Below are 25,000 nucleotides of genomic sequence, written 5' to 3' on the forward strand. Positions count from 1 at the left end.
AAAAAAAAAAATAATGATAATGATAATGATAATGATAATAATAATAATAATAATAATAATAATGATAAAATTAATAATTAATAATAATAATAATAATAAATTATTAATAATAATAATGATAATAATAATAAAATTAGTAATAACAATAATAGTAAAATTAATAATAATAAAATAATAATAATGATAATAATAATAATAAAATTAATAATAATAATAATAATAAATCAACAATAAATCAATAATAAATCAATAATAATAAATGATTATTAGTAATAATAAATCAATAATAATAATGATAATAATAATACAATTAATAATAACAATAATAATAATAATAATAATAATAATAAATAATAAAATTAATAATAATAATGATATTAATAATAATAATAATAATAATAAGAACTAATAATATAATCATGCTGATCCTGGATCACAGTCAGGGTCACGATTCATCTCAAAGTTGTCGGATGGGTTTGAGCTCAGGACTCGGACTCGTGAGCTGTTGTTGCTCCTTAAGATTTCTGCTTCATAATAACGGCACTTGCACTTTACGGGGCAAATCTTAGGCACACTGTGCCATCTGTGCCCACCAATTTACCACCGGGCAAAATGACCTGCACAGAGCCCTGGTCTTAATCCTGTTAAATACTTTTCGGATGAACTGGAATGTTGATTATGACCTGACAAACGGGCACTGATTCCCACAGGCACACTCCCTGGTGGAAGGCCACGGGGCAGAGCAAGGATACGCCAAACTCCTCACATACAGTTCTGGAGGCGAGCATGAAGCCCTACCAGCCGTGCCAACGTGCCACCCTGGATCAGACATCGAATATTCATCATCTGTTCAGGCAGCGGAATGATCATGATTATTCAGCCTCTGTAGATGAGGGACGGATCCGGCCCCCGACCGGGGCCCCTGAAACCCAAAAAATCCTTGAAAGACGTGAAACAGCGGAGTGAAATCAGGCACGACGCCCATCCCACATCTGCTTCCCATAAAGCGCCGAGCCAGCCCAGCGCAAACGAGCATCACAGAACTCAATCCTGCGCGTCCTGCCATCGCCAGCCGTGGACCCGCTCACCCTGCGACTCGTCTCCGTTAGCGACGGTGCCGAGGGGGATCCGGCGGGACGGAGCGGGGGACAGAAGTATCGGGACGTCATTTCTGATTATTAACTCGTGTTCCAGCTCCGACCGTTACTAACAGGTGTAATGAATCAATCAAAGGAAGGAAATGATACGCTTCCGACTTTGCACAAACAGTTTAGGGAAGGACCCTCCCTGTTCTGTTCCTGCATGACTGTGCCAAGTTGCACGAAGCACGCTCTATAAAGACGTGAAGTAAAGCTTTCTTGAACGACGTCAGTGCCCCAGTCATACAAACGCTGTCATATTTCACTGAACAGGCACAAATCCCCACAGACGCACTTCAAAGTCTTGTGGGAAGCTTCTATTTCCAGTACCAAGGGTTCCGGTTCTATTTGGTGACCTCAGCCTCACTCAACAGCTCTGGGATGAATCGGAACATCGACTGAGCATCAGTGCCCAGACGTACAAATACAAACGCTGTCATATTTTGAGCAAACGGGCACAAATCCCCACAGACACACTTCAAAGTCTTGTGAGAAGCTTCTGTTTCCAGTACCAAGGGTTCTTGTTCCATTTGGTGACCTCAGCCCCACTCAACAGCTCTGGGATGAACCGGAACACCGACTAAGCATCAGCGCCCAGACGTACAAATACAAACGCTGTTATGTTTTGACTGAACGGGCACAAATTCCCACAGACATACAGCTAAACTCCTTTAGCAAAAGGTAAAATATATATAGAATCAATAATATTGGGACATATCCTGACCGTGAGCTTGTTGAACGTCCCATTTTAAGAACAAACCTCTGTGTGATCTCTTCTGTAGTGTGTCTGTGGGAATTTGTGCCCGCTCAAAAGATGACAGCATTTGTGTGGCTGGTCATGAAAGCCTCAGTTGATGTTCCGGTTCATTCCAAACACTCAACAGCTCTGGGATGAACCGGAACATCGACTGATTGATCAAACGCTGTTATATTTTGACTGAACGGGCACAAATCCCCACAGACACACTTCAAAGTCTTGTGAGAAGCTTCTATTTCCAGTACCAAGGGTTCTCAACAGCTCTGGGATGAACCGGAACATCGACTGATCGATCAAACGCTGTCATAGTTTGGCACAATGGGCACAAATCCCCACAGACACACTTGAATGTCTCGTTGCTGATGTTCTAGATGAAAAGATCACACAGACGTCTTTATTTTAATACCATGTACTTTTGAAACAGGCTCATGCTCAGGTGTCCGAATACTTTTGGCTGTATAGTGCACCATGCCGGTGTCTCCCTGCCCCCCTCCGGTGCCCCCGCTGGATTTGGGCTGGTGAAAGGCTCATTCATAGCGGCGGTACAGTGTGTCCATTCACTCCGGGTGGATGTAAACACACCAGCTCTGGATTTGCACCTTCTGCGCCGCTAATCAACCCGACCGCATCCGCCAGCGCTCTATCACTCCGCTAGCTCCCCCCGTTCCCCCATCCCGCCGGCGGATCGGATCGGATCTGCTTGTATTAAACCCTTTATTCGTGCTGTCGGGCGGGGCGGGGCGAGGCGGGGCGAGGCGTTAGGGTCGGTGCCCTCGTACCTGCTGCACGTCTGTGCCAGTTCTGCATCATCTGGTCTTCTGGTCCTGGGGCTTGAGTGTGTTTATCTCCGGCATGTCACACGAAGCCAGTCTGAGCTAGTTTAAAGTGGACGCCTGACCGTGAGCTTGTGGGAGCTCTCTCCCTCTTCCTTTCCCTTCTACAACAGTCTCAGCTCCTCTGGGCAGCTTTGCACACGTCTGTAGTGTTTTGTTCATGTTTAATCACCTCGTCAGGAACAGAAGAACAAACGCTGGTTAACGTGTTGCTACACGATACGGACAAAAGTATCGGGACGCCCCTTCTATTACTTACCTCTGACTTTGCAGCAACAGTTTAGGGAAGGCTGGGATTCGAACCTGTGCACCTAGCCGTCACGTTTCCATCTCCAGCTTGATGTTCCACTATGACTCAGGCATCTGAGCGGCTTCTGGTTGTCAAGTGGCTGCTAATTGTTTCAGGAAGCCGCCGGTGTGTGTGTGTGTGTGTGTGTGTGTGTGTGTGTGTGTGTGAGACGTGTGTGTGTGTGTGTGTGTGTGTGTGTGACGTGTGTGTGTGTGTGACGTGTGTGTGATGGTGGACAGGATTCCTGAGCAGATACGAGCGCCACTTCACCTCCGACCTTCAGCTTCAGTCTGCTGATAGTTTAGTTTAGTTTCATCTCCAGATTTAAACTCACTGTCTCCAAAAGTATGTGGACGCCTGACCGTGAGCTTGTCGGACGTCCTGTTTCAAAAACAAACCTCTGTGTGATCTCTTCTGTAGTGCGTCTGTGGGAATTTGTGCCCGCTCAAAAGGCGACAGCGTTTGTATGGCTGATCATGAAAGCCTCAGTCGATGTTCCGGTTCCTTCCAAACACTCAACAGCTCTGGGATGAACCGGAACATCGACTGATCGATCAAACGCTTTCTGTAGTGACGCCTGTTTCAAAAACAAACTGTATTAAAATGGAGCGCCCCCTGCAGGATCTTTCAGCTAGAATGACAGCCGCTCTTCTGAGTGGGAATTTAGAGTACGTCTATGGGAATTTGTGCCCGTTTAGATACAAGGTAGGTGAGGTACTGCTTGGTCTGTCATTAAAGCCTCAGTTGACGTTCCGGTTCATTCCGAAGGGCTCAGGGCTCTGTGCAGGATGCTGGAGCTTTTCTTTATGCTGGAACAGAACACAAAGGACCTTCCCTAAACTGAACATGAAAAAGAGCTCGAGGTGGGACCTGCATGGGACCTGTATGGTCCTCGTACCCGTCCTGAACATTTAGGAGCCTAGCAGGGGCATCATACCACAGGACACCTCCAGTCCGTGCCTCGAGGTTTCACGTCTCGTTCTGGTGGAACGACTGGAACCGACACAATATTAGGCAGGAGATGCTTGAAGATCTCCAGCATTTGAATCCTCATGCGGTGGTGTCCATATAAATACGGTGAATTCGCCTGCACAGGATCAGACAGAAAAGAACCCTAACCTGGAGGTGCGTTCCGGTCCCCCCGGTGGTTCCCTGTAGTGGTGTAGAGGTTCCAGAACATTAATAGGTTGAGAGACGCTGGTGTAAGTCGTACCGTCGCTGTGGGCGGAAGAACCCGGCGCTGATTTGGGACCGGGGGTTACATAAGCGCCGAGAGCCGCCAGGACCGTCCAGATTTTATTGGCCGTAGCTCCTGGGAAATGAGCCGTACGAGCTTTTCTGTTCCTCCTTGCGGTCAGGACTCGGCCCTGGACTCTGCGCTTGGCTCGGTGGACAATGCGAGCACAGTGTCCTAAAACAGATGCACCTGCGGCCGTTGTCGTCAGTGCCGGTGACCCGGCGTAATGGGTCCGTGCGTCGCTTAACCTGAGCCGGAGGGACCGGTTACGCAATGTTTCTACTCCTCCTGAACTCTCGGGGGGTTTAATTAGGGACGGGAACGCCTTAGATGTACTCGGCCCTGTACTCGGCGCTGGACTCGGCACTAGACTCGGCGCTTGGCTCGGCGCTTGGCTCAGTGCTGGACTCGGCGCTGGACTCGGCCCTATACTCAGCCCTGGACTCACGCTGGACTCGGCGCTTGGCTTGGCGCTGGACTCGGTGCTGGACTCGCGCTCGGCTTAGCGGACAATGCGAGCACAGTTTCCCAAAACAGACGCACCTGCGGGCGCCGTCGTGAGTCCCGGTGACCCGGCATAATGGGTTTGTGCATCGCTCAACCTGAGCCGAACGGATCCGGCGTTCCGGAACCAGAGGAACTGGAGGAACCGGTTACACAACATTCTACCCCTCCTGAACTCTGGAACATCAGAGATGTGCTGCAGGACTTTTACAGACTGGAGCGGAGACTGTTAGTGCCAAAAAGGAGGCGGGGGTGGGGAGGGGTGTTGAGAGACTTCATATAATCCCGAATGACATTTACATTTTCAGCATTTAGCAGACGCTTTTATCCAAAGTGACTTGCAGTCTAAGCAATTGAGGGTTGAGGGCCTTGCTCAAGGGCCCAACAGTGGCAACCTGGCAGTCGTGGGGCTTAAACCAGCGACCTTCTGATTACTAGTCTAGTACCTTAACCACTAGGCTACAACATCCCTAAATTAGGACGACAGAGCTGAGCTTGTTGAGGATCCCGTTCCGAAACCACGGGCGTGAAAAGTTGGATTTAGCAGCCTCGGATTTGTGAGTGTGCCTGTGAGGATTTGTGCCAACCTAATCAGCTCCGATCCAGCACCAAACCCCCTACGGAGCCCGACCATCCTCTGGTTTGGTGCTGGATCGGAGCTGAACTCTCGGGGTCTCCACCTCTGGTCTGGTTGGTCTAAAACGGGCTCTGTAGGGACGCGACCATCCTGTGTAATCCGTAATCTCAGGTTCGAATCTCATTCCGTTTTGTCGTTGCTTTCCAGGGGGCATCGAGCGCGTCTCAGAGTGCGTACTTCCTCCCCGAATTCGCTCTGTCTCCGCAGGGAAGCTTCTCGGAGGACACGACCGGAGAGCAGTACCTCACCTACCGCTACGACGACCAGGTAAGGATCAGGGTTCTGATTTTACTACGATCGGTGGTTCTCAACCAGGGGGCCGCGGGCCACTAGGGGGCCCCGTCATGTTTGATGTCATAGTTCTGTTTTAAATCTACTAAGGAGACCCAGGTGAGGAAGCTCCTACCATCCGTCAACCAGAAATAAACCCAGGACATCAGCAGACGAGGATGAAAACGAGAATGTGATGTTTCCATATCAGGGTCTCGGAAGGCTGCTCACGAGATTTTGGAGTGTCTCTGTGGGAATTTATGCCCGTCCAGTCAAAAGACGGGTGCTGGATGCTGATGTTGGCGTTCTGGTTCCATTCCGGTTGCTTAAAAACATTCTACCGGTCGGCTGGGTGCCCCCTAGCGGTCACGATCAGCAGTGCGGACGGTGCAGCGTACAAAACCGGCTGCTAGTCTGCTGGGTGGGAAACGACGGGACAAAAAAAAGTGGGCGTGGTCTTCGAGGCTGTGTAAGGACCCTGGTTAGTAGCCCGAGGCGCCTGTACAGAAGTGGAGGAACATGGAGATTGCCCATACGGGGGATAAGAAGGGGATGGTGGAGGGAGGGTGTCAGGAGAATATACCCTCCTCAGTACGCCATCAGGGTCTCCAGCAGAAGAAGAGGAACTGGCTACGACTAAACTGGGAGAAAATGGTATAAAATATTAAATAACTAAAGCACATGTTGCCAGGGCGGCGCCTCTGCCAGGCACCGCGCCCATGTCGATCCAGACGATATTTCGGTCCAGCACCCGCAGGCTCTGATAGCGCGTCGCTAATGGTGTTTTGCTAGGTCTGTCTGCTGGGCTGGCACAAGCACCTCAGCGCCCTCAGCGCCAGGGTTTCCGTATAATTAAAGTGTCGCTCCTCGTTTGAGCCGGAGTGGAAGGTTTTCGGTGGCACCTAGCATGCAGAGCTGATGCCAGGCTGGATCTGATGCCAGGCTGGATCTTTGTGGTTTGGGGCGCGGCGGCAGCCTGGATTCACAGAGATCAAGTGGTAAAAGAGCCACGACTGACGGGTTTAGATGTTTAGCTTCATCTGTGAGATGTTGGCATCGTGCCGTAGTGTTCTGAAGCCCCTGTGTCTGTTCGGTTCAGTACAGAAAAGAACAGAAATCCATAAACCCTTGGTTGAGCGAGGTGCCAGTGTGCATCAAGTTAGCGCAGTGCAAAATGTTAATACTGGTAGTACTGGTAGTACTGGTAGTACTGGTTATAACCGTGGGTTTGATCTACATGAAGGTGCCCTCAAAATGCCAAGCTTGGCACAACACAAGCCACCAAGAAGACGGACACACACACACTCACAGGCACTAGGGCTTACTGAATGGTTCAGATCTATACCAGTATGCCCACGTGTGAGGTCTGTGATGGCACAGTGCGGCCCATAATGCCCCCCAATTAAAATTCCCCTCATTCCACGACGCTACTTAAGATCCTTCATCTCCTCAGCGGCTCGCTAACGTCCGCTCGGCCCGCCGGGGCCCTTGATCTATTTTGAACACTATCTGTTTTTCCATGCGTCTCTGAGAGCCTCGTGCCGGGTCTCGTCTTACCACGCCAGGGAGGGCATGAAGAGCGCCAAGGCTACGTCCTTCCACGCTGTCCGCTGGAAAGCTGATACTCGAGAAGGTGCGTGCAGCTTTTTCTCCCAGTTTAGTCATAGCCAGTTCCTCTCCCTCCTCTGGAGACCCTGATGGCGTACTGAGGAGGGTATATTCTCCTGACACGCCCTCCCTCCGACGTGTGCCCTCTTTTTATCCCCCGTACTTCGGGGGATCGGCGCGTGAGGTCGGTCTCGCTCACTAAGAGTCACACGCTGACCTCCACGTTCCTCCACGTCTGTACAGGCACCTTGGCCTACTAACCAGGGTCCTAACATGGCAACGAAGACCCCGCCCACTTTTTTTTAGTCCCGTCTTTTCCCACCCAGCAGACTGTCTGCATTCCCGCCCAGCCGATCGGTAGCAGAGCTGAGCTTTCGAACACGATTTCCTCTGAAGGTGGGACGAATCTCACGCCGCCCCGGCACGTGCACCCCCCCCCCCCCCCCTCTTTCCGTCCTGCTATTGTAAAACTGATGGAGTGTGACGTGTGGTTTTACCGCGAGGTCCTTTCTGGAGCGACTCCCAATCGTGGAGGGAGAGGGAGCACGGCTGGAGGGGGACTTGAGCCGAAAAACATCTGGAATCAGACCGAGCGCCAATCTGACGGTTTAATCACTCGGAGATGAAGAGACGGTCCAACCGTGGTGCTTTATTTGCAGCGTTATCAGGATTTTTGGGCTTGAACGCATGTAGAAGAGATTTGAGGGTCTCGTCCTTACTCCACGCGTCCCGTCCTCACCTGTCAGGGACGGTTATTAAAGGGCGTGGCTAAAAGAACCCGTACTTGTTACTCTTGGATCTGTAGTGCAGACTTTATAATGATCGGTTGTATAACGAGGGAACGTGCTGTGACTAACGTAGTCCGACTGTTTCCGCCGGGCTGATGTTCTGGTTCTGATTAAGACCAGCGCTCTTCATCCTTCTGCTCCAGATGTTAAAGGTTCATGAGCTGCAGAAAGTCGGATCTAAATAATCCTTCATCCTTATCGCCAAGAAACGTCTTAATCCTCCTTCAGGTGCAACGCGATCCGCCCGTGTATCTGATTTAATAAGAACTTCCCCTTATTATCAGGAACGGCTTCGTTCAGGTGGTCGGACAGCTCAAAAAAAAGAGCTGAAACGTCTGTAATGATCAGATATTTTACAGACCAGCAGGTGGCGACATGCTGCATTTTATTTATTAATTTTTTCGCGCACTGCCATCTGTGATCATCCGCCCCCTGTGCGGGCACTTTGACCGGCCAGCACTTGCCCCCTACGCGTCTGTGTGGGCACCTGGCCTGGCTGATAGCACAGCTGAGATTGGAACTCCAGAGCTTGACACTGATTGGCTGGCGTGTTTTACCGCCGGGCTTTCAGAGTGCCGCATCATTTCCAGTTATTAAACAACCAACAGCTGAACGTTTACAGTTTATTTATTAATAATCAGTTTTATTTATTTTAATAAAGTACTTGAGTGGTTCAACAGTAATATAATTAAATAATAATAATAATAATAATAATAATAATAATAATAATAATAAATATAATGTCAGCAATAATAATAATTTTTTATCATTATTATTTAATTATTTTATTAATATTATCATTTAATTATCATTATTATTTTATTATTATTATTGTCATTGACTTAATATAATTTTTTATTATTATCATTTAATTATTATTATTGTCATTGACTATTGTATTATTATTATTATCATTTAATTATTATTATTGTTATTATTATTTATTATTATTATTTATTATTATTATTGTTGTTATTATTATGTATTATTATTATTCATTATTATTATTATTATTTGTTATTATTATTTATATTTTTTTATTTTATTGTTTATTTTATTATTTATTTATTATTATTATTGTTATTATTATTATAAGAACAATTCAGTTAAAGATGTGTGTTCATATCCAGTCTTTTATTACTGGACTCTGATCACAGGACTCTGTACCATGTTCATGTCAGTGCTGAGAATGATCCCCCCACCCAAACATCAACCTGTCAGTGCGAGTCCCATTATGTCTCGTTTTGATAGATAAATGGAGTATGAGGGGGTTTGTCTGAGCTGAATGTAAGAGTGTGTTTGAGGTCCTGGTACCGTGTGTGTGTGTGTGTGTGTGTGAGTCCTGGATAGCTGAAGAAGTCTTGTAAAAATGTTTCTGGTCCCTGTGCGGGATCACGCTGTACCGGAGCGTTTGGAGGAAACACAAGAATGTTGAGAGGCGAGTGTTAGACGCTGAGTAACGGCGTCTACGGGGGTGAGGGAGCCGGACCAGGCGGAGGAGCGACAAGCACGAAAAAATCATGCAAGTCATGCTAAAGCCATTACTGATGAATCCAGTGTGTGTGTGTGTGTGTGTGTGTGTGTGTGTGTGTGTGTGTGTGTGTGTGTGATTGACTGTCCGGGGTGCAGCAGGAGGACACGGGTGTCAGTGCCGCACCGTTAAAAAGGACGTCAGTCCAGGAGGAACAAGCGGGAGAGGAAAAACACCTGCACTCCTCCTGCTCCTCATCTGACGGCTTTATGGATCAGATTTCTGTCCTGTGTGTGGAACTAAACGTTCTGGCACTAAATCAGAAGGACATTGTGTCGCCCCCCATGTGCCCCCCCCCCCCCCACACACACACAGGGTGGTAGTTTTACACCAGAACTTCAAGCTAAACAGAGCGACCTCTGTGTGACCTTTCATCTAGAACAACAGTTGCTCTTCTGTGGTTTGTTTGGAATTCTGGTTCTGATGGATCCGCCTGATTTGTGTTCGCTGCAACATGAGCTGCTTTTGTTTCTGTAGAAGAGCTGAATTGTGGGTAATCTATTGATCGCCGGCGGTAAATAGCTCAGGTTGAGATAATGTGTTTGTTTCTTTTCCCGGTTGTTTGGCGTCTCGTTCCAGGTCGCTCGTATTTGGGGGTGGACGGAGGAGGGAGCGATATTTACAGAACGTTATTCCCTCCTGCCATCGTTACCAGTTTGAGGGTAACAGGAGGAGAAAAATATTTCATGTTCAACCTCACAGTCAATCACGTGTCTGTGCAGGCGCCCGACAGGCTGATAACAGATCTGCGTATCAGATTATTATTATTATTATTATTATTATTATTATTATTATTAATATTGTTAATATTGTTATTATTATTATATTATTATTATTATTGTTATTGTTATTATTATTATTAATATTGTTGTTGTTATTATTATTATTATGATTAATATTGTTTATATTGTTATTATTATTATATTATTATTATTATTATTAATTATTATTATTAATATTGTTATTATTATTATTTAGGTAAATAGCTTATCGTATTATTATTATTTTTTTTTATTATTATTTTTATTATTGTTATAATAATAATTATTATTTTTATTATTATTTTTTATTATTTTTATTATTTGTATTATTTTTATGTTTATTATTATTATTATTATTATTATTATATTATTATTATTATTATTATTAATATTGTTAATATTGTTGTTATTATTATATTATTATTATTATTATTATTATTATTAATATTATTATTATTATTATTATTCCATATTTATTATTATTATTTTAATTTTTATTATTTTAATTTTTATTGTCATTATTATAATTTTTTATTTCATTATTATTATTATTATTATTATAATATTATAATTATGATAGTGCTCAGAGAAACTGTTCCATGGTCAGGTGCTCACATATTTCTGTCTCTGTGTGACCTGGTTCTTCTCTTTTCGGCGTCCCTCTTCATCCCTGTGTGATTCTGATGGTGGAATTTCCACCTCGTTTGTGTGGCGCCGGGTGAGAAGCAGGCGGCTGGTTTAATAGGTCAGTAACTCCCCGGAGAGCATGCTGGGTAAGAATAGCTGAATGCCACGGAGGCCCTGGCCCTGTTCGGGTCTAACTTAATTATGAGACGCTTTTAGATGAAAAAGTCCCGGAACAGCTGCTGTTCCCCTACAGGTACCCACAGCGCCCCGAGGTGCCCCGCCCTTCCCAAATTAACTCCTATTATTCCTCGTCCTGCTACCCAGAGTGACCCAACAGACCCAAAACATGTGACTAACTACTGGGTACAGGAGCACCCCAACAGACCCGTCCTCAGTCGGTTCTCCAGATGAAAGGCTCTTCGTTAGCAAGCTCGCTGACCCCGTCTCGTTATCCCGCTCCACCTTGATTAGTTTCCCATCGTTCCGGCCCGCGGGAGGAATCCGGAGAGCGGAACGTCCTGATAAAATCGGACGTCTCCACGGCGACGGCGTATTTTATTTACCCTCGGTTACACGGATCCGGGACGAGCGTCGGCGCTCCTGAAGATTTTAACAGAAGCCTCGCGGCCTCGAACGCCGCTCAAGAATTTGTTTTGTGGAACGCGGCCGAATCCAAAACCTTCATCTGGGACGAGAATCTTTCATCTTACAGCAGAAACTTGACTCGAGGATTTTAACTAACCTGAAAGATTCAGAATCAAAATAAAATCTTACGTTCGCAGAGGTTTGGGGTCAGTTTTAACCCCCTCAGAGCTGGAAATTAAAAACCTCTTTTTATTTCACCACAGACGCTCAGATCCTCACTGCCAGTCATGCCTGACTGCTCCAAGTCTCAGCAGGTCCAAAGCCTCAGGAACCGGATCTGGAACTGGTTCCATTCCAGTTCTTGAACCTGATTTTGAACCGTTTGGCGGATTTTCACTGAAAATAAACGTTCGTTCCGAGCGCTTTTCTCCCGGGCTGCTGCGCGCCGTCGGTGCTGAGTGGGTGACGACTCTCTGATGAGGGAAGTCGTGCAGAAATGCGTCTTCACCGAGTACAAAAAACAAATAAGACAGACGGCTCGGTGAATTTGGGGGACCGGAGTGGCGCAGGTGTGATGGACCCGTGAGTTTTGGTTACGGTAATTTATTCTGCAGGTTTGCAGCGGCGCGTCTCCAGCGCTAGCGAATCCAGCGGTCGCATTTTTTATCGTTTCTGCTGCGACTCTGAGGTTCAAAACATCGACGTCACGCCGCTGACCGCTTGCAGCAGGAACATCATATAGTTTTGCCCAGTTCTGCTGGGATCCAGGGTTCGAATCCTTGGTGGTGCTGTCGGCCAGTCGGGCGTCTGCACACAGACATGATTGGCTGTGGCTGGGGGGGGGGGGGGGGGGTTTCACTGAAGCCCCATGATGAATTAGCGTCCTGCCCCTGGAATATCATCTTTCACCAGCGCTTTGTTTATTTCACCACGGACACTCGGATCCTCACTGCACGTCATTTCAGTGCTCACTTAATCCTGGTCCGAGTCACAGCTGGTCCAAAGCCTCGAGGAACACTGACAGTCCTGATTTTGAAGCATTCGGCGCATTTTCACCAAAAATAAACATTCATTCACAGAATGTTTTTCAGCTCGGACCGTGACGACGCCCGTGGGTTGTAGGCTGTAGAATAAAGAACGACTTCTTATCACTGATAGTTGATCTGTATTGTAACAGCAGCACAAATCCTCACAGGTAATCTCCGCGCTCCACACGCAGATGAAACTGTAAAAGAAACTCTTATTATTCAAGAAAATACAAGAACAGTTCAAAACATTCTGGAAGCTGTTAAAATAAAAATGAAAATATAAAATAAACTTCAAAAATATAATTAATAAAATAAAAGATAAACCTTGTCACGCCATAAATTATACAGATGTGTGTTAAAACCTAAATAAATGAATAAAAATAAAAACGTATTTTATAATAAAAATAAAATAAAAACTTATTTTAAAATAACTCTTCTTTTATAGTAAAAATAAAACAAAGGTGTATTAACTAATAAAAAATAACAATAAATAACTAAAAATAATCTACGTGTCTGGCAGCATGTTACTAATGTTTACTTTTGTTGTGTGTCGTGCAGCGCCCTCTATTGACGATTCATCCTTGTTTCTAATAAGAACTGGTTCCGGCCGGTTCTCTGAACAGCACCAAGGTTCTAAGACGCCTGAACTGGTTCCAGATACGGAGTTATGTTGGTTGAACAGGGCTGTGTCAGACTCTGCAAAAATAGAATAAAAAATAAACAATTTTAGACCGTGTCAAGAGCTCTGAGGTCTCAGATTCATTTGTTTTGGCAGCGATTTAGTTTGATTAAGTTTCACATCTTTTTTTAGTAATATATACAGTGTATCACAAAAGTGAGTACACCCCTCACATTTCTGCAGATATTTAAGTATATCTTTTCATGGGACAACACTGACAAAATGACACTTTGACACAATGAAAAGTAGTCTGTGTGCAGCTTATATAACAGTGTAAATTTATTCTTCCCTCAAAATAACTCAATATACAGCCATTAATGTCTAAACCACTGGCAACAAAAGTGATTACACCCCTAAGAGACTACACCCCTAAATGTCCAAATTGAGCACTGCTTGTAATTTTCCCTCCAAAATGTCATGTGACTCGTTAGTGTTACTAGGTCTCAGGTGTGCATAGGGAGCAGGTGTGTTCAATTTAGTAGTACAGCTCTCACACTCTGTCATACTGGTCACTGAAAGTTCCAACATGGCACCTCATGGCAAAGAACTCTCTGAGGATCTTAAAATACGAATTGTTGCGCTACATGAAGATGGCCAAGGCTACAAGAAGATTGCCAACACCCTGAAACTGAGCTGCAGCACAGTGGCCAAGATCATCCAGCGTTTTAAAAGAGCAGGGTCCACTCAGAACAGACCTCGCGTTGGTCGTCCAAAGAAGCTGAGTGCACGTGCTCAGCGTCACATCCAACTGCTGTCTTTGAAAGATAGGTGCAGGAGTGCTGTCAGCATTGCTGCAGAGATTGAAAAGGTGGGGGGTCAGCCTGTCAGTGCTCAGACCATACGCCGCACACTACATCAAATTGGTCTGCATGGCTGTCACCCCAGAAGGAAGCCTCTTCTGAAGTCTCTACACAAGAAAGCCCGCAAACAGTTTGCTGAAGACATGTCAACAAAGGACATGGATTACTGGAACCATGTCCTATGGTCTGATGAGACCAAGATTAATTTGTTTAGTTCAGATGGTCTCAAGCATGTGTGGCGGCAATCAGGTGAGGAGTACAAAGATAAGTGTGTCATGCCTACAGTCAAGCATGGTGGTGGGAATGCCATGGTCTGGGGCTGCATGAGTGCAGCAGGTGTTGGGGAGTTACATTTCATTGAGGGACACATGAACTCCAATATGTACTGTGAAATACTGAAGCAGAGCATGATCCCCTCCCTCCGGAAACTGGGTCGCAGGGCAGTGTTCCAGCATGATAATGACCCCAAACACACCTCTAAGACGACCACTGCTTTATTGAAGAGGCTGAGGGTAAAGGTGATGGACTGGCCAAGCATGTCTCCAGACCTAAACCCAATAGAACATCTTTGTGGCATCCTCAAGCGGAAGGTGGAGGAGCGCAAAGTCTCGAATATCCGCCAGCTCCGTGATGTCGTCATGGAGGAGTGGAAAAGCATTCCAGTGGCAACCTGTGAAGCTCTGGTAAACTCCATGCCCAGGAGAGTTAAGGCAGTTCTGGGAAATAATGGTGGCCACACAAAATATTGACACTTCAGGAACTTTCACTAAGGGGTGTACTCACTTTTGTTGCCGGTGGTTTAGACATTAATGGCTGTATATTGAGTTATTTTGAGGGAAGAATAAATTTACACTGTTATATAAGCTGCACACAGACTACTTTTCATTGTGTCAAAGTGTCATTTTGTCAGTGTTGTCCCATGAAAAGATATACTTAAATATCTGCAGAAATGTGAGGGGTGTACTCACTTTTGTGATACACTGTATATATAATATATATTTAATAGTTTTGTTGGTGGCGCTGTGGCACGGTGGCGTTGGTGCCCTACAGTGTTAATAGATTTATGGAACAGAAATGTGTTAATTTCCTGTCAGTTTGAGGTTGGTAACGTGGTGTAACGCAGTGTGATGTGGGATACGCTCAGGTTCTGGTGTTTCCGCGCCCAGTGTTGATTCGTTTTCCAGAGCGCCGTTTATCCCGACATCGTCCTCACCGGCGTGTTCGGCTGAATTCTGATCGTCTGTCTGGTTCTGAGGTGAAGAAAAACAAAACCGGATACAAGAATCAGCGTTTAAACTCCCAAACCACGAGAGGAGATAAAATCACCTAAAACTCTCAAACCGCTGCTCACTCTGACATCCAGGACTTGTGCTGTGTTTGTTTAGGTAAGCAGTGCAGTGTTTGTGTGGTGTTTGTGTGGTGTTTGTTTAGTGTTTGTTTAGGTAAGCAGTGCAGTGTTTGTGTGGTGTTTGTGTGGTGTTTGTTTAGGTAAGCAGTGCAGTGTTTGTGTGGTGTTTGTTTAGGTAAGCAGTGCAGTGTTTGTGTGGTGTTTGTTTAGGTAAGCAGTGCAGTGTTTGTGTGGTGTTTGTGTGGTGTTTGTTTAGGTAAGCAGTGCAGTGTTTGTGTGGTGTTTGTGTGGTGTTTGTTTAGGTAAGCAGTGCAGTGTTTGTGTGGTGTTTGTGTGGTGTTTGTTTAGGTAAGCAGTGCAGTGTTTGTGTGGTGTTTGTGTGGTGTTTGTTTAGGTAAGCAGTGCAGTGTTTGTGTGGTGTTTGTGTGGTGTTTGTTTAGGTAAGCAGTGCAGTGTTTGTGTGGTGTTTGTGTGGTGTTTGTTTAGGTAAGCAGTGCAGTGTTTGTGTGGTGTTTGTGTGGTGTTTGTTTAGGTAAGCAGTGCAGTGTTTGTGTGGTGTTTGTTTAGGTAAGCAGGGCAGTGTTTGTGTGGTGTTTGTGTGGTGTTTGTTTAGGTAAGCAGTGCAGTGTTTGTGTGGTGTTTGTTTAGGTAAGCAGTGCAGTGTTTGTGTGGTGTTTGTGTGGTGTTTGTTTAGGTAAGCAGTGCAGTGTTTGTGTGGTGTTTGTGTGGTGTTTGTTTAGGTAGGCAGTGCAGTGTTTGTGTGGTGTTTGTGTGGTGTTTGTTTAGGTAAGCAGTGCAGTGTTTGTGTGGTGTTTGTGTGGTGTTTGTTTAGGTAAGCAGTGCAGTGTTTGTGTGGTGTTTGTTTAGGTAAGCAGTGCAGTGTTTGTGTGGTGTTTGTGTGGTGTTTGTTTAGGTAAGCAGTGCAGTGTTTGTGTGGTGTTTGTTTAGGTAAGCAGTCCAGTGTTTGTGTGGTGTTTGTGTGGTGTTTGTTTAGGTAAGCAGTGCAGTGTTTGTGTGGTGTTTGTGTGGTGTTTGTTTAGGTAAGCAGTGCAGTGTTTGTGTGGTGTTTGTGTGGTGTTTGTGTGGTGTTTGTTTAGGTAAGCAGTGCAGTGTTTGTGTGGTGTTTGTTTAGGTAAGCAGTGCAGTGTTTGTGTGGTGTTTGGGTGGTGTTTGGGTGCTGTTTGTTTAGGTAAGCAGTGCAGTGTTTGTGTGGTGTTTGTTTAGGTAAGCAGTGCAGTGTTTGTGTGGTGTTTGTGTGGTGTTTGTTTAGGTAAGCAGTGCAGTGTTTGTGTGGTGTTTAGGTAAGCAGTGCAGTGTTTGTGTGGTGTTTGTGTGGTGTTTGTTTAGGTAAGCAGTGCAGTGTTTGTGTGGTGTTTGTGTGGTGTTTGTTTAGGTAAGCAGTGCAGTGTTTGTGTGGTGTTTGTGTGGTGTTTGTTTAGGTAAGCAGTGCAGTGTTTGTGTGGTGTTTGTGTGGTGTTTGTTTAGGTAAGCAGTGCAGTGTTTGTGGGGTGTTTGTGGTGTTTGTGTGGTGTTTGTTTAGGTAAGCAGTGCAGTGTTTGTGTGGTGTTTGTGGTGTTTGTGTGGTGTTTGTTTAGGTAAGCAGTGCCGTGTTTGTGTGGTGTTTGTTTAGGTAAGCAGTGCAGTGTTTGTGTGGTGTTTGTGTGGTGTTTGTTTGTAGTGTTTGTGTGGTGTTTGTGTGGTGTTTGTTTGTACAGTGTTTGTGTGGTGTTTGTGTGGTGTTTGTTTGTACAGTGTTTGTTTGTACAGTGTTTGTTTGTACAGTGTTTGTGTGTGTTTTTGTGGTGTTTGTGTGGTGTTTGTGTGGTGTTTGTACAGTGTTTGTACAGTGTTTGTACAGTGTTTGTGTGGTGTTTTTGTGGTGTTTGTGTAGTGTTTGTTTGTACAGTGTTTGTGTGTGTTTGTGTGGTGTTTGTGTGGTGTTTGTACAGTGTTTGTACAGTGTTTGTGTGGTGTTTGTACGGTGTTTCTGTGGTGTTCCATCCGTTCTGCTGCTTGTTGCTTTGTGTGTGTGAGGGGAATCTCAGTCTGAACTGTGTGCACAACCCGGTGTGTGTGTGTGTGTGTGTGTGTGTGTGTGTGTGTGTGTGTGTGTGTGTTTGTCTGGTCGGATTTAAATGACCTCCTTCATGTTGTTTGTCCTGAGACTTGAATCTGAACCCCGTTTTCAGGAAGCTAGCCCTCGCTGATACACTGTGTGTGTGTGTGTGTGTGTGTGTGTGTGAGTGTGTGTGTGTGTGTGTGTGTGTGTGTGTGTGTGTGTGTGTGTGTTTAGGCTGATTGATTAGCCCTGAGCGTTTGATGTGTTCCGTAACACTAGACGGGTTCTGATCCAGACGGGTTCTGATCCAGACGTCTGAGTGAATGATGGTTTTAAATCACGGATCGTTACGCCGCCGTTCCTCTGACTCATCGTTAGCGTTAGCGTTCACTGTTTACAATATCGGTTCCTGCTAATGACACGATGGATCGCGGCTAATGTGGAAAAGCTGTTCAGGTCCATCTAGAGCGCGTTTATCCGACAGATCGTTTCCTCCTGAGGTTGATGCCTCATCAGGTTCCTGCTCCACACCGCTCTGGCCTGAGTTCTGAGGAGCAGCGCTGGTTCTGTGCTACTCTGAACCCACAGAGGAGAACCGGAGGAGAACCAGGGGAGAATAGGAGAAGAACCAGAAGAGAGCCAGATTGGAACATGAGGAGAACCAGAGGAGAACCGGAGAAGAACCACCATACACCATACACACACTTCTCCTCTTCTACTGACGGGCGTGGTAACCGGTGACGATGTGATGCGATGGTTAATAAACGTTTGTATCTATACGGTCCGTCTAATGCTCCAGTGGGACTCTGCGGATGCTTAGAAGGGTTTGTGCTGCCTACCGAAGGGACATGAGTTCAAATCCCCGAGCTACCGTTTCCTCCTCGTCCAGTTGATCCAGATGTGAGGAAGATGTGAGTCGAGCCTCTCACGGACCTGCTGATCCCTGCACCACGCTCCCACGCCCACATGTACACAAACATCTGGATGAGTGGGAGGCGAGAGACTTCCACTGGTGGTCTGTGAGAGTGAGTGAAGGTCCCTCAAGTTTGTGGCGGACAGATTAGGGAAGGTCCTTCTCTGTTGCAGCAGTGCTGTTAGGTGTGGATGAACTTCAGGGGCTTGAGCACGAGTCCACTGGACGCCTTCAGGATGCACCAGAGCGTCTTTTTATGACTGCATGAACTCACAAACCAGAGAAGAACTAGAGGAGAGCCAGAGGAGAACCAAAGGGGAACCAGAGTAAAACCGGAGGAGAACTGAAAGAGAACTGGAGAAGAACCGGAGAAGAACCAGAGAAGAACTAGAGGAGAACCAGGGGAGAACCAGGAGAAAACCGGCGGAGAATCAGAGAAAAATCAGAGGAGAACCAGAATAGAACCAGAGTAAAACCGGAGGAGAACCGAAGGAGAACCAGATGACAACCAAAGAAGAACAAGAGGAGAATCAGATGAGAATCTGAGGAGAACTAGAGGAGAACCAGAGGAGAACTGGAAAAGAACCAGGAAAGAACTGGTGTAGAACCAAAGGAGAACTGGAAGAGAATCAAAAGGGAACCAGAGAAGAACTAAAGGGGAATCAGAGGAGAACCGGAGTAGAACCAGAGGAGAACCAGACTAGAACCAGAGGTGAACCGGCAGAGAACCAGAGGAGAACCATAGGAGAACCGGAGGAGAACCAGAGTCTCTCTCATTATATACGATGTGCTTCATCTCAGGCCAGAGGAGGAAAATTCCTCGGAGCCTCTCGGATGCTGAACGTCTGGATGAGAAGATGGAATAACAGAACGACCTTCAGGAATTGTGGATAATAAATTCAGGGAGAGCCCAGCTCGTGTTCAAGGTCGTGGTTTTGGGGGGTTTTGGAGGGGTGCTGGGTGTGGGAGGGGGGGGGGGGGGCGGTGGGACGTGTTGAAAGATAAATGGGACGTGAACGGCGGCGTGAAGTGTGTTTTTATTTAAGCGAGAGGTCCGGAGCGTACGATTATACGTTTATACGTTTATACGCTTATCCAGAAACGTCAAGTTTCAAAAAGCAGCGAGTGGTTTTACAGGGACGGTGCAGAAAACCGCGGCAGCTGGATGATCCGCCGGAATCGGACCGACGGCTTAATCAGGACCAAAAAATAAAGAACGTTTTTTCAGGAGGCGCTGCGAAGGAATCCCGAAATTCTCGTGACCGCACCTCGCTGCCGAGGCGGCAAGAACGGAAACGAAAAACTGACACGTCGAATTGTCTGCGCCCCCGCGACCCCTCTGCAGACGGAACCCGGTTTGCCGGATTAGTTCACAGATGCTCTGATACGTCGAATTGTCTGTGCCTCCATGCTCCCTCTGCAGGCGGAACCCGGTTTGCTGGATGATGGAAGCTACACTGTGAATGTGCTGTGTCATAAATAAATCATATATAGAAAATCATATATAGAAATGTGTGCCTCTGACTTTGCAGAAACAGTTTAGGGAAGGTCCTGTGCATTTCTGGCATGACTGCGCTCTGTATAATAAAGACGTGATGAAAAACTGCAATGGCACAAGTTCCCACAGACGTACTTCAAAGTCTCGTAAGGTCACTCAATACGGGACGTCAAACACAAACGCCCAAATACTTTTGACCATACGAGTACGAATGTGCTTTTTCGTTCTGTTGACGTACCGTATCTCTCGATCACCCCCCCCATGCCCCCCACTGTCTGAAATGTGTTTCAGTGGGGCTCATCACCCCCCCCCACGCCCCCCACTGTCTGAAATGTGTTTCAGTGGGGCTCATCACCCCCCCCCCCCCCCCCGCCCCTCCAAAAATCCGATTTCCTCTGTGCGCCCGGTGCAGGGAATCGAGCCAGTACGGGGGCCGCTGTAGATCTGCGCTCCAGATATCAGACCCGGGATCGCGTTCCGAGTCCGTAAATCCTGAACGCTCCTGTGTGGTCTCGGGTTCCTCCCGGACCCTGACTACAGACCTGGTCCTGATCCAGGTGGGCCCCTCGGCCCCCCGTCCCCGTCGCTTTCTTACGCTTCCGACGCTCCTGCTGACCTTCACGTGTGTGGAGGGGAGGATTACGGGGTTCCTGGGGTTCCGTTCTGTGATGGGAGCACCGGAGGAACCGATTGGTGTTAAGTATGTGGACGGCGCTCGGGTGTTTCGGGTATACGATCACTGACTGACATGCTTCTCACTTTGTGTAGGGGAGGCTCCTAGTGTTCCAGCAGGACGTGCTCTGGTGTGGCTTAACCTAGAAGAGTGGAGACTGTTATAGTTACAAATATGTATGCATACGGTGTTGTCACTGAATTTCCATTCAACTCCATTCAATGAAACTCAGGCGTCCACATACTTCTGGTGCACAGTATATATGTACGTTATCGTTTCTAGGTTAAGGGCCTCACTCAGGGGCCCAACAGAGAAATTCAAACCCTCAACCTGCATAATTAAATCATTCACAGACTGTTAGAGACTCGTGAAGCAGCCGCTCGTCTGAGAAGCTTCTCGTGAGATTTGGAAGCCTGTCTGTGGGAATTTGTGTCCGTTTAGTCAATAGATGATGGGCGCTGATGTTGCTCGGTGTTCCGGTTCATCCCAGAGCTGTGGAGTGGAGCTGAGGTCAGGACTCTTTAAATTGAGCTTTTCTTAATGCTAGTTCACGGAGGCACTGATACGTTGAATCGTCTGCGCCTCCGCGCCCCCTCTGCAGGCTGAACTTGGTTTGCTGGCTGAACTCCAGTTCATCCCAGAGCTGTCGAGTGGGGCTGAGGTCAGGACTCATTAAATCAAGCTTTTCTTTATGCTGGAACAGGGAAGGTCCTTCCCTAAACTGTTGCTGTGTAGTCCAAAATGAGGTGTAATGTGTGTGTGTGTGTGTGTGTGTGTGTGTGTGTCGTAGGCATCGAGGACCACGCGCTCCGACGAGGACGGGGACCCCGGATGGGACGCCTGGGGGACGTGGAGCGACTGTTCTCGGACCTGCGGCGGAGGGGCATCGTACTCACTGCGCCGGTGTCTGGACGGCGGGTCGGTAACCTCCCACAATTCAACGCATTTCTTCTCACTTTAGTCATATCCAATTCCCGCTACTGATCCAGACTGAGACGCACTGTGACTGACACACACATCCGACACGTGTGCAGCACAGACCGCTTCTTTTCACCTGCACTGGGGTTCATACGGAGATCCGTATCGCGCACGGGGAGTCACGCCCTGTCTCCATTATCCCCCGTCTCTGTGCAGCACCGTTGATCAGCCAGCAGAGGGCGCAATTATACAGTCATGAGGAACCCCTACGACCCTCCCTCCCTTATTTGGACGCCTACAGTGTGTCTGTGGCGCCACCTTGTGGAGAAACTTTAGCCTGCTCACTTTTACATTTACACAATTTAGCTTTTCAAGCAACTCACCACTGTAGTCGACTATCGTGCAAGCAATTGAGGCTTAAGGGACTTGCTCAGGGGCCCAACATTGGCATCTAGGTCATGATGGGGTTCGAACCGGCGACCTTCCAATTGCTGAGCTACCTTTGCCGTGCTTAGTCTCACGTGAATGTGTTTCCTTAACCAAACTATATGGCCAAAAGTATTCGGACGCTTTTTAGTTGGAATGGCAAGACTTTTGAGTGTGTCTGTGGGAATTTGTGCCCATTCAGTGAAAAGCTATGGGCGCTGACCCTTCCCTAAACTGTTGCTGCAGTCAGTCAGTCAGATGCATGTAATGTCCTTGCAGTTGCAGTTGTAGCCTTGTGGTTAAGGTTCTGGACTAGTAATCAGAAGGTCGCTGGTTCAAGCCCCACCTACTCCCAGGTTGCTGCTGTTGGGCCCCTGAGCAAGGCCCTAAACCCTCAATTGCTCAGACTGTATATAGTCACTGTACTGTAAGTCGCTTTGAATTAAAGCGTCAGCTAAATGCCGTAAATGTACAGTACATTTGAATTAATTAAAAGTGGCGTCCCAATACTTTTGTCCATATAGCGTGTACCTTTGTCCTGATCAGGGATGTGGTGGGTCCGGTGCCTCCCTGAAACAGGCCAGGAACCCACCTTGTCCAGGACACGATTCCAATCCCATCTCAGGGCACCATGCACTCACACTACACCAGGACCAGTGTGGAGCATCCAATCCACCTCCTGCATGATTTAGGACACACGGATCGAACCCGGGTCCTGGAGCAGCGCAGCACCCACTCTGCCCCGCCCGCCCGCCCGAACGAGGCACGTTTAATCAGCGGCAGCTAGTGAAGACGCAGACGCAGACGGACGTCCTTCACACTGAAGCTGGTGGAAAATCCTCCAGTATAAACATGTAGAACCAGTAACCGCTTCTGCCTCCTTACTGGGGCACAAAGCTCGCCTTCATGCCCCCGGGCACAGCGCCAAACTCTACAAACATGTGGTTTCCTTCCCAAAACCTTCTCCTGCTTCAGCTTCCATCATCACGTCTCACACTTCTGCTCTACAGCCGAAAGTATGTGGACACCTGATCTAAAACCACGAGTTTGTGTGTCTGTGGGATTTTGTGTCCATTCTGTCAAAAGAGGCTTCGTGAGGGCAGGAACCGTGGTCAGTGAGGACCCTGTTTAGTAGCCCGAGGCACCTGTACAGAAGTGGAGTCCGGGGTGGTTCCTGGATCTGGGCTGCTTTTGATGATCCAGACTCAGTGTCCAGACAGGAGAACAGTTTAGGGAGTTCCCCTTTCTAAACCAACTTTGTCCAAGGACTTGAACCCATCCAAGATGAATCAGAATGCTGACTGTGAGCCAGAGATCCAACATCAACAGTTGACTTTTATGTTTTATGGTCCAACCACGATGAACTTCTTTCTCCTTTCTGTTCTTCAGGAACTGTGAGGGACGGAACATCCGCTACAGGACCTGCAGCAACACCGTAAGTACCAAACCATCAGCACATTCCAGGACATCAGGTTCAACCACCGTACAGGTCCCTCTGTAGGTTCTTCTGTAGGTTCTTCTGTAGGTTCTTCTGTCAGTTCTTCTGTACGGCCTTCTGAAGATTCTTCTGTAGGTTCCTCTGTAGATTTTTTAGTAGGTTCTTCAGTAGGTTCTTCAGTAGGTTCTTCTGTAGGTTCTTGTGTAGGTTCTTCTGTAGGTTCTTCTGCAGTTTCTTGTGTAGGTTCTTCTGTAGGTTTTTCTGTATGTTTTTGTGTAGGTTCTTCTGTAGGTTCTTCTGTAAGTTCTTGTGTAGGTTCTTCTGTAGGTTCTTCTGTAGGATTTTGTGTAGGTTCTTCTGTAGGTTCTTCTGTCAGTTCTTCTGTACATCCTTCTGTAGATTCTTCTGTAGGTTCCTCTGTAGATTTTTCAGTAGGTTATTAAGTAGGTTCTTCTGTAGGTTCTTGTGTAGGATCTTCTGTAGGTTCTTCTGCAGTTTCTTGTGTAGGTTCTTCTGTAGGTTTTTCTGTATGTTCTTGTGTAGGTTCTTCTGTAGGTTCTTCTGTAGGTTCTTTTGTAAGTTCTTGTGTAGGTTCTTCTGTAGGATCTTTTGTAGGTTCTCGTGTGCGTTCTTCTGTAGGTTCTTCTGTAGGATTTTCTGTAGGTTCTTCTGTAGGATTTTGTGTAGGTTCTTCTGTAGGTTCTTCTGTAGGATTTTGTGTAGGTTCTTCTGTAGGTTCTTCTGTAAGATTTTGTGTAGGTTCTTCTGTAGGTTCTTCTGTAGGTTCTTCTGTAGGATTTTGTGTAGGTTCTTCTGTAGGTTCTTCTGTAGGATTTTGTGTAGGTTGTTCTATAGGTTGTTCTATAGGTTCTTCTGTAGGTTCGACAGCATGAAAACATCCTATGCAGCCTTATCATTTTTTCTCCTCCAATCAGGATTGCCCAGCTGAGTCGGGTGACTTTAGAGCTCAGCAATGCTCCGCCCACAACGACATCAGGTACCAGGGTCAGACGTACGAGTGGGTCCCGAACTACGACCCGGTGTCGCCCTGCGCCCTGAAGTGCCAGGCTCGAGGGCGGCCCCTGATCGTGGAGCTGGCCCCCAAGGTTCTGGACGGGACACGGTGTAAAGCCGACTCGCTGGACATGTGCATCAACGGCGTGTGTCAGGTCAGTCAATAATAGTACAATAATCCCTCCCGGCACTCTGGCGACCCCTACAGGTTTCAGCAGCAGAGGAGGAACTCGCCACTCCTGCCTCTTTCTGCTGGTGTCGTTACCTCAAGCAGACAGCAGGGGTCACTGCAGCAGCAGCGCTCGTCCCTCCCTCCCTCCCTCAGACTCGGCTGGGTCAGACTGTGGTGACAGACGGGGCGTCGTCATTCTGTCTGTCCTGGTTTATAATGTAAAGTTTTATTTACAAACATGATTATTAAAATGAGAAAGAAGGTGAAAAAAATCAGTGTAGAAACAAACGTCTGGATTAGTAGTTTTTATTTGTAGTTTTTTATTTTATATTTTTTGTTTGATTTGTTATTTTTTATTTTATTTGTAGTTTTTTAGTTGTTTTATTTGTTTTGTAGTTTTTATTTGTAGTTTTTTTATTTAATTTGTAGTTTTGTAATTATTTCTCTCTCTCTCTCGGGGGTATCAGG

At 46.7% G+C, this 25,000-nt stretch overlaps 1 protein-coding gene across 1 annotated transcript in view; it reads left to right on the forward strand.

The window, feature by feature from the left end:
- The window catches only part of LOC134331136 (ADAMTS-like protein 3), a 43,549-nt gene that overhangs the window by 5,633 nt on the left and 12,916 nt on the right, over nucleotides 1–25,000 (forward strand). The window contains exons 3-7 of the mRNA XM_063012417.1: nucleotides 5,544–5,663; nucleotides 21,355–21,482; nucleotides 23,298–23,343; nucleotides 24,282–24,515; nucleotide 25,000. The exon at nucleotide 25,000 is cut by the window's right edge and continues 126 nt beyond it. Coding sequence (XP_062868487.1) covers nucleotides 5,544–5,663; nucleotides 21,355–21,482; nucleotides 23,298–23,343; nucleotides 24,282–24,515; nucleotide 25,000 — 529 coding nt within the window. The remainder of the gene's footprint in view (nucleotides 1–5,543; nucleotides 5,664–21,354; nucleotides 21,483–23,297; nucleotides 23,344–24,281; nucleotides 24,516–24,999) is intronic.

This window comes from Trichomycterus rosablanca, chromosome 17 (assembly GCF_030014385.1).
Source record: "Trichomycterus rosablanca isolate fTriRos1 chromosome 17, fTriRos1.hap1, whole genome shotgun sequence".
Taxonomy (NCBI): Eukaryota; Metazoa; Chordata; class Actinopteri; order Siluriformes; family Trichomycteridae; genus Trichomycterus; species Trichomycterus rosablanca.